The 10,386-nt window shown below is 36.7% G+C and overlaps 1 protein-coding gene across 1 annotated transcript; it reads left to right on the top strand.

Moving 5' to 3' along the window:
• Positions 1–3,634: 3,634 nt before the first annotated feature.
• Positions 3,635–9,494, top strand: Smp_174610 (rhombotin, putative; the record flags this gene model as incomplete). The annotated part of the gene is made up of 3 exons (XM_018793220.1): positions 3,635–3,879; positions 6,072–6,197; positions 9,002–9,494. 3 exons carry the CDS (start codon positions 3,635–3,637, stop codon positions 9,492–9,494), a joined length of 864 nt encoding a protein of 287 aa, XP_018647163.1.
• Between the last annotated feature and the right edge of the window lie 892 nt (positions 9,495–10,386).

The raw sequence follows: 10,386 nt of genomic DNA, 5'->3' as shown, positions 1-10,386 counted from the left end.
TGCCCAATCCACTTCCAGCGCTTCTTCCTGATTTCTTCCTCCGCTGGAATCTGGTTTGTTGTCTCCCACAGTAACTTGTTGCTGATAGTGTCTGGCCATCGGATCCGAAGTATCTTGCGTAGACAGCTGTTAATAAACACTTGTATCTTTTGGATAATGGCTTTCGTAGTTTTCCACGTCTCCGCCCCATACAGAAGAACTGTCTTCACATTTGTATTGAAAATTCTAACCTTGGTGTTGGTTGACAATTGTTTTGAGCTCCAGATGTTTTTCAGTTGTAGGTATGCTGCTCTTGCTTTGCCGATCTGCGCCCTCACATCTGCATCTGATCCACCGTGTTCATCAATGATGCTGCCCAGATATGTAAAGGTTTCCACATCTTCCAAAGCTTCTCCGTCAAGTGTAATTTGATTGGTGCATATTGTATTGTATCGGAGAGTCTTGCTTTTCTCTTTGTTTATATTGAGACCTACTGCTGCTGAGGCTGCTGCTACACTGGTCGTTTTCTCCTGCATTTGTTGTTGCGTTTGTGATAGAAGAGCCAGATCATCCGCGAAGTCTAGATCGTCCAGCTGCATCCTGCCTGTCCACTGTATCCCGTGATTTCCTCCAGATGTTGACGTCTTCATAATCCAGTCGATCACCAGGAGAAAGAGAAAGGGTGAGAGTAAGTAGCCTTGCCTTACACCGGTCTTTACTTCAAACGAGTCGGTGAGTTGTTCTCCGTGGACGATTTGGCAGTTTAGTCCATCATAGGAGTTCCGTATGATATTGACTATCTTCTCAGGCACACCGTAGTGTCGAAGAAGCTTCCATAGTGTCGTCCTGTCCACGCTATCAAATGCCTTCTCGTAGTCGATGAAGTTGATGTACAGTGATGAATTCCATTCGATTGATTGTTCCACAATGATACGTAGAGTTGCGATTTGATCTGTGCACGATCGATCCTTACGAAATCCAGCTTGTTGATCTCGAAGTTGAGCGTCCACGGAATCCTTCATCCTGTTTAACAATACTCTGTTGAAGACTTTTCCTGGTATTGAGAGGAGAGTGATGTCCCTGTAGGTATCACACTTGCTGAGATCGCCTTTCTTTGGTATTTTGATCAGAAGTCCTTTTTTCCAGTCTGTTGGTACTTCTTCTTCATCCCAAACCTTACTGAAGAGGATATGGAGTATCTTGGCAGTTGCTGCTACATTTGCTTTCAGTGCCTCTGCCGGGATGTTGTCTGGTCCCGCTGCTTTGCCGCTCTTGATTTGTCTAATGGCCATACTGATCTCTTCAATTGTTGGTGGGCCAACATCGATTGGGAGGTCCGTGGGTGCTGCTTCGATGTTGGGTGGGTTCAGTGGAGCTGGTCGATTCAAGAGTTCTTTGAAGTGTTCTACCCACCTGTTTCGTTGTTCTTCAATGTCAGTGATTACTTTGCCTTCCTTGCTTTTCACTGATCTTTCTGGCTTACAGTAATTTCCAGCGAGTTTCTTTGTTGTATCATACAGACGTCTCATGTTTCCCTCTCTTGCAGCCTTTTCCGCTGTCATTGCTAAATCTTTCACATATTTACTTTTGTCGGTTCTGATGCTCCTCTTCACTTGCTTGTTGGCCTCTGTGTATTCGGCTTGTGCCTTGGCTTTTTCCGCTCTAGTTCGGCTGATATTGATTGCTGCCTTCTTGTTCCTCCTTTCTTCAATTTTATCCAGTGTACCAACAGTGATCCATTCCTTGTGATGGTGCTTCTTTTGGCCCAGAACCTCTTGACATGTTGAAACGATTGCCTCCTTGATAACTTTCCAGCTGCTCTCCATGGTAGTCCCCTCTCCATTGAGTAGATCATGAAACGCTTCGGACCTGCTGTTGAGGGTTATGTTGAATTCGTTGAGTTTGTCAGCATCTCGAAGAAAGGCCGTATTAAACTTTTGTGATGTTGTCCGCACGGTTGTCCAGTGCTTCTTAAGTTTTAGTTTCATCTTGGTGATCAGCAAATGATGATCGGATGCTATATCAGATCCTCTCCTGGTTCTCACATCCTCCATCGTCCTCCTGAACTTTTTGTTGATGTAGATATGGTCGATTTGATTCTGTGTAGTGTGATCCGGTAAAATCTAAGTGGCTTTGTGTATGTTTTTGTGTGGGAATATGGTGCCACCTATGACCAGTTTATTGAAGGCACATAGGTTTGCAAATCTCTCACCAATTTCGTTCCTTTCTCCCAGTCCATGTTGTCCCATGACGTTTTCATATCCAGTGTTGTCCATTCCAACCTTCGCATTGAGATCTCCCATCAGAATTGTCAGGTCCTTGGTTGGGCACTTCTCGAAGATCGACTGCAGCCTATCGTAGAATTGGTCTTTAGCGTCTTCATCGTAGTCGTTGGTCGGCGCATAGCATTGGATGACGTTCATTGTAATGCCCTCTCTCTTTGTTTTGAAGGAGGCTTTGATGATCCTTGGTCCATGAGATTCCCATCCAATAAGTGCATTTTGTGCTTTTCTGGACAGCATCAATGTAACTCCTTGTGTATGTGGGGCATTTTCTTCTTCATGACCGGAGTATAACAGAAGTTCTCCTGAAGACAGTCGTTGTCATCCAACCTGCGTCCAATGTGTTTCGCTGATTCCAAGCACCTCCAGGTTGTATTGCCTCATTTCTGCAGCAATTTGGAAGACTCTTCCGGTCTCCCACATTGTTCGGACATTCCATGTACCTATAAAAATTGTCGCTCTGATTGTAAGAAGGTGCATCGGCCTCATGACTTCCGAAGGAACTCGGCTTTCATCATGAGACGTCATAATTATTCCTTCTACTCCCAGGGCAGAGTTTGAATGATTTTTTCTGGTTGGCGTTTTTTAGCGAGTTGACTTTCTACGGGATGGGGTCGCTAACCCCATGCCCAACCCTCCTCCTTTACCCAGGCTTGGGACCGACAGTAACCCCCAGAGGAGCTACAGGAGGAGTTAAGTACCGTCCTAAATAGGACGAAACCCATGTCCTAGATTCCACTTCTAGCCACCATCATTTCTGCTTATAATGCTGAAAGGTTTTTTTAAATATAAAAGTAAGTGACTAAGACTTAATATCAAGTACTTACTTCCTTACGCCTGTTACCCCTCGTCGAGGAACATAGGCCGCTCACCAGCACTATCCATCTAACTCTGTCCTGAGCCTTCCTTTTCAGTTCTTTCCAGTTGTTATTCATCCTTTTCATATCTGCTTCTATTCCCCGACGTAATGTGTTCTTTGGCCTTCCTCTTTTCCGCCTCCCTTCCGGATTCCTAGTCAGGGATTGCCTTGTAATGCACATTAACTCGAAAGTCGAGTTAATATCAAGTAACAAAACTGTAATGTGATTTCGCTTTTAGTTAATATCTTAGGTGTATAGTGTACCATATGACAACGTTGAAAAACCCTGGACATATTTTTTGAAATACTAACTTTTATCTATACACTAACTGAAATGCAAACTCATTGAACAATACATTCCATAAAGTTAATCTAATCGTATAAATTTCAGTAACTTGAATAGCTTGTGTCCAACAACCACTCTTTTTTACAAACTTCACATATATTTCTTAAGCTTTTCTTCTTTCCTTTTCAACAGTTCATTAAATTCAGATGATAGAATTCACATGGTTTAATGTTGAACACAGCTAAAAACGAAATCGTTGAAAATTTGAACAATCCAAATTCTATAATGTCAGAGTTGAAATTTTGCTCAAAGTGTAAGCAGTGCATCAAAGAAAGTCATTACTTATTAGCTGATTGTCAATATTGGCATGAAGATTGTCTACGTTGTATATGCTGTGATGCTAGATTAGCCGAATTAGATAAAATTTTCTACATTAAAGCTAGGATGTCATTATGTCGAAGAGATTATCTAAGGTAAGTCAGTAGTCAATGTATATTGATAAGTATTTCAATAAATTAAAATGACACTAGTTCATAAAGTTGAAATACAAAATACTTATCATAATAATGTCTGTTTTAACTGTGCTATGAATTCGTCAGAATTTCAAAAATGACACTGACTCCTTTTGAATCACTCAACAATACAGATTAAGTGAGTCAGGAAGCATAATACTTTCCTACGTTCCAGATATTGAAAAACAACGAAAAGCATAAATCTTAAATGGAAATTTCACTTGAGAGTACAAATCTATTGTACTAGACAAGATACCTCATTTGTTAAGATAACCATATGAATAAATATAATTTACCAAAGCTGGTTCCTAACTTAAGATAGAAACTCAAGTAGAAATCCATGTATAAATTATATCAGTTTCTGTTTTTAAATGAAAGGCTACAAACGATGATACGAATATTCTAAAAATTTCTGTTAACCGATAGATTTATTTCCTAACCGCCAAAGAATTAAATCTATCATATCACCATTTTACTTCTTAGAAAGTTTGTGTCAATTATAATGTAAGCTTTAGTTGCAAATATCAACCACTAAATCAGGAAAATAATTTATTTAGAGCACCATCCTCTATGCCTATCTGAAACTAAGTACAAATCAGTCAAAAGGTTCATTTTAAACAGCAGGTCAATTTCGACCATGTATTCTCATAAAACTGCCGGTCCCAAGCCCGGCTAAAGCAGGAGGGTTGAGCGTGGAGTCGGAAACTATATCCTGTAGAAAACAACCTTTCTAAAGAAAAACGCTAACCAGAATTCTCATAAAACTGAGTTGCATTTGGAATTTTAGTGGTCATCAACAGTAACCAGGCAATCAGTACATCAAATTTCCTAAAAATTCCAGGTTGCTTTATTCCAATCGTCTAATTCTGATTGGAACTAGATTTTCTGCGAATAAATGTCTACTCCTATGAGCTATTAAAATCTATTCTGTTAAAAGACCGTACAACGAGGGACGCATTTTACTTTTGACTATTGCTATAGTATTGCTAGTGTTAAGATTCGAAGTAAGATCGACTGGAGATTCTATAAGTAGAACTTGTTATCTATACATGACTAGACAAATTCGTGAGACTATAATTTACGGACGACTCTAAAGTGACCTTGAAATTACTCACCTACTTACTAAGTTCAAAAGAGGGTTATAAATTAGTATGAGGAATTAGGATTAGGATTTGAAGTTAGAATTTAAGATTAGGAATTAAAGTGAGAGTTTTTATCACTAACCGACATCAGCTATAATCCTAAGATGTTGTTTAACGATATGGGTGAATAGATTTCATGCCAAAATCAAAGACCTGCAATCCATAATTTCATTGATTCGTCCTTGAATTATAGTCTCACTGACATAGCAAATGCCTGATACATGATGTTAGTTTGACACTGGTAATCTCACACGAGGAAGAGAGTACCCGAGACTTTCTAGAGATCTCCTGAGAAAATTGAATTGCATGAACAAGTAACACGGTACGTATAGTATTAAAGGAGACAACAAATAAAAGCGAGTATTAACTATATGCAGTTACTACAACATAAAATGATCATAATAAATCGAGGTGTGGAAGGTCGCAGAAATAATTGTTGTTGTAGTAACATCAAAAGGTAAGAATAATACTGATCATAGTAAAACGTAAAGTTTACTTATACGACTCTGGATACCATTCTTCTTATTATCATATGAAGACCACCAAGACAGAAATTAGCCTAAATATCAAAACAACTAAATTTTTTCCAAGTTGTTATTTTCATATGATATCATTTGTTTGACAGCTTGGAACCTTTCAACGCCATTCCAATAAGCCATATTACTCATCTGGGACTTTTGAGTAACAAATGTATTGTCCTAAGGGTTATTTCGTGCATGAAATGAGTACCCATCAACTTTAAACTTATTCTTTTATTCCTTTAGCTTCAACTATTTTGTGGTATAGTATGGCTCATGATCAATGTTACTGGTGAGTTAATGTCATACTTTTGATTCAACCAACTCCCCGTGTCACGTCATCTCACTAGAACTAAAGATCTTGCCATTATATCTTCATTTTTAACAGCTTTTCAGTTATTTTAGTTCTGTCTCGGAAATTCCATCTTCGAATTCGCACACATGTCAATATGAGAACAATGTTCTTAATTCTTTTTTCAAAATTACATTTTAGATTGTATGGTAAAACAGGTGAATGTTCCATCTGTCAGAAACAAGTACAATCATATGAATTTGTTATGAAGATAAAAAATAGTGTTTATCATTTATCTTGTTTTTGTTGTCAACATTGTCAAATGAGGTAACTAATTAATTAATCATTTTTATTATTAATAATAATAATAATATTTACGTTATGAAACGAATTCAAAAGATATTTTTAAGAAATAAAACATTAAAACAAACTTATTTCATATGCATGCGATCACAAATTGCAATAATATTGATAAGTGAACATATATGCATTATTTAGACAGAGAACCTTCATGTTTTGATCGCTCAGACTTAAACCATTACAAATAGATTAAACTATTTTATAGTTGCAATCATGAGTCAATTGAAGCTAGACCATCATGGAAAACCCGGAAGCACTGGACGGCCGTTTCGTCCTCTTGTGGGACTCCTCAGCAGCATCCACGATCCCGCCTCGCGAGATTTGAACTCACGACCTATCAGTCTCGGTTTTCTATGGTGGTCTAGCTTCAATTGACTCATGATCTCAACAATATAAAATTACTAAAATCTCCACAAAACCCCCTTCTGATTTAAATTCATTTGAAACAATATAGTTAGCTTGAAATTTAGAAAGCAAACTATATATGTATTGGAAGTGTCAGCAAAATTCGAAGAAAATATGTTGTACAAAAAGTGTCTTATGATTATAAGATTGATAAAAGTAAATCAAGTACTGAAATATGAAACTTTTCAAGTTAAAAAACAGGATTTGGTTTTGAACTGAAGTGATTTCGTGGTGATTATTACTTCAATTGGTGGGGCATGTGTTCGGCAACCTATCCGGTAGAAAACAACCCTGCAAAAAAACCCGCTAACCAGAACAAACAAATTAAACCATTTAAACTCTGTCCTGACACTTGAAGGATCCTCTTTCAGAAGAATTATCACGCCTCATGGTGAAAGTCGATATTCTTTGGAAATCCGGAGGTCGATATCCCTTCTAACCAGACCTATAATTAATATAGGTACATGAAATGTCCAGACAAAGTAGGAGAGCAGAAGGACCAGTCAAATAGCAGTTCTTGAGAAGATTGTCAACATTATCCAGAACTCATACGACGGACTACAGTGCAAACTCGTGCTGACGGATGCATTCCAAGTAAATACCGGAGTCAAACAAGGCCTCTTACTCTCCTCCTCTCTCTTTATTCTGGTGGCCGACTGGATTATAAAGACCTCCACATGTGAGGGGAAGCATGCAATACAGTAGACTGCTCACAATCATTTAGAAGATCTGGACTTCTCAGATGATCTGGCCCTTCTATCCCATAGATATGAACAAATTCAACTGAAGACAACCAGTGTAGCAGCAGCCTCTGTACCAATAGGCCTCAACATACAAAAAGAGAAAAGCAAGATCCTAAAATACAACACGGAGAAAACCAATCACATTTGTTGGAGGAACTCGGGAAGATTTTGAATCTTTCACGTACCTGTATAGCATCATCGATGAACATGGAGGATCTGATGAAGATTTAAAGGGGAAGATCGGCAAAGTAAGGACAGTAATCTTACAGTTGAAGAACATATGGAACTCAAGATAACTGTAGGTCTGCATCACAGTCAGGATCTTTAATACGAACATCAAAACAGTTCTACTGTACACAGCTGAAACTTGAAAAACTATTTCAACAATCATCAAAGAAGTATAGATATTCTTAAACAACTATCTACGCAAGATACTCAATGTCCGTTGACCAGATACAGTCAGACACAATCTACTGCGAAAAAGAACAAACCACCTTTCAGATGAATAGGAAATTTGGGAAAGACGTTGGAAGTGGATAGAGCATACATTGAGGAAATCATCAAACTGCATCACGAAGCAAGCGCTAACTTGGGATCCTGAAGGGAAACAATAAGGAGGAAGACCAACAAAAATATTGTTTCGGGAATTGGAAACAGACATGAAAAGGATGAATGGCAACTGAGACGAACTAGAAAGGATTGTCCAGGACAGAGTTCTATGGAGACTGCTGCTAGGCGGCCTATGCTCCTCCACGAGGGGTAACAGACGTAAGTAAGTAACAATAAGTTGGTTGGAATTTTCAATGAGTACCACATGACCCTACCTAAGCGTATCCAATACGTAGGAGTTTATCATGGGGCCTGAAGATCCTCTGACTGGATTGTGAGTGAGTACTGCTAGGGATCCCTGTGTTGGGATGGAACAACTATTCAGTCTTCTCCGGTTTTCAATAGTCCCCAGATCGCATTACTCTATGCTGACTACCTCCTACAGATTGTGGTCTTATTAACTATAAATGGCGGTAAATAATTTAGGTTACATGCAAAAATTTGTTACGTATGACGAGATTGTGCAATCATGTTTAGTAATCTCTAACTAGCAAAGAGAAAATTACTTTGACTGTAGAAGATTAATTAACGACAATAATTAATCAGTTAATACAGTAATAATGCTGGTAACAGTTCATATAATCTCTAAGAAAAAAGTGAAAAATGTGTTTTTAAGAGGAAGCGATTATGTTTTCCCTAAAAATATCACTAATTACAGAGAAAGTGTGAAATGGACAATGAGATTCTTTTAAACAAAAGCTGAACTTAATTTGTTTAATACAGCTTCCTACACTTAAGGTGTATCCACTATCCTAGTTCATAAGATTCCGTTCTGTTTTTCTTACTTCCTTAAGCATCGTATAGTTCATTTTTGTATTTCAATATTTTAAACCGAATGAACTAAGATCTCATCTATACAAGATATACACCTTTAAACAGTAACTATGTAACTGACGGTAGTCCTATAAAATAAGATTTATCCCTCTTTTAATGAAATTGTTGTCTCTATTAGATCATTTAAATCAATTAAAAAAGCAAATTTCATGAATATTTTTATTTCATTTAAACATTTAGGTTCTGTATTGGAGATCGTTTTTATCTACATGAAAACATTATTTTGTGTGAACATGATTACATGGAATTATTTCCACACCTTTTTACACGAGATATTAATCTGCCTCATCCAGAAAAAGGAAATATTATTAGTAATAAAACTACTGCTAACTCGTGTATTTGTTCAAATGAAACAATTACAAGACAAAATTGCACTGATGTTGGAGATGATGAAGATTATGATGATGAAAATAATCAAAAATATCAAATGAACCTCAACTATTCACAATGTATTGCTTCATATATTCAACTATTCACTAAGTGCAAAACACGTATTACTACTGAACGAAGTCCTTGTGACAATAAATTAATTAAGAACACAGATAATAGATTATGTTCTTTATTAAATCCATTTGACATAAACTTTCATGATTCCACAACAATATCAGATGATCGTTCAAGTGGTTATGGTTCACCCAGTTCACCGGGGAATAGCTTCCATGAAAAGATTTGAATTTCAACAAGAGGAATTCTAATAGTATTCAGTCTTCCAATAGACCGGTATGTTTAGTTATGAACAAGTGTCAACTTATTGAAAGTTGTTGAACATTAACTTGGGATATATTTAAACATGTCAAAGTCTTCAGAAAATAAACAAAAATATAAAAGCGTTTATTATTCTTTAGATATGATTAATTAAAAAAGAAATTAAATGGATATTAAACCAATTTTTACTTAAACTACCATATGAGAGAACTAGATGAACCAAAGAAGAACAGATCGTATTATTAAATACATTGTACATTAAGTATTATATATCATAATTAAAATATTTATTCCAACCTACTTATAATGTTTCCTAAAATCATAATTTGTGTAAAAGTATTATTATAAACCAAAGGTTTCAATCAAAATATCAAGACTTATTGTTCCATAGTTCAAGCATACATCATACGACAAATCCAATTTTGGCCTAAATAAAATATGACTATATAGCTTATGGAATTAAAGGAATAATCAGTGTCATCAGCAATGATTCTACTGTACCACTAATGGTACTAAAGAAAAAGAATATCTTCCCTTTTCTGTGTATCTAGATTCGATTAAAACGATTTGCGATTGACATGTGTTGCAATGGTAAAAACCACAACAGGAAAATGAAGATAATCAGCAAACAAATGTTCCGAAATATTCTTTCAAGTTAATTTTACATCCTTTAGTTACAGTATTGAATAAGCAAAATGTCGAATTTTCAAGTTACGTTCATAAGTTCACAGCAAAATGGAGTAATTTTAAAGTTTAACTAAATCTCTACCGGAAAAAATTTGATAACTTGAATTCAAACACAGTGATAAGGATTTTTACACGAAAAAACTATCCACTGTTCGTAAAGAATCTGTATTTTC

The sequence above is a fragment of the Schistosoma mansoni genome, assembly GCF_000237925.1.
Source record: "Schistosoma mansoni, WGS project CABG00000000 data, supercontig 0204, strain Puerto Rico, whole genome shotgun sequence".
Classification (NCBI taxonomy): Eukaryota; Metazoa; Platyhelminthes; class Trematoda; order Strigeidida; family Schistosomatidae; genus Schistosoma; species Schistosoma mansoni.
The sequence above is the reverse complement of the archived record's forward strand: the minus strand, read 5'-3'. Positions and strand labels throughout refer to the sequence as shown.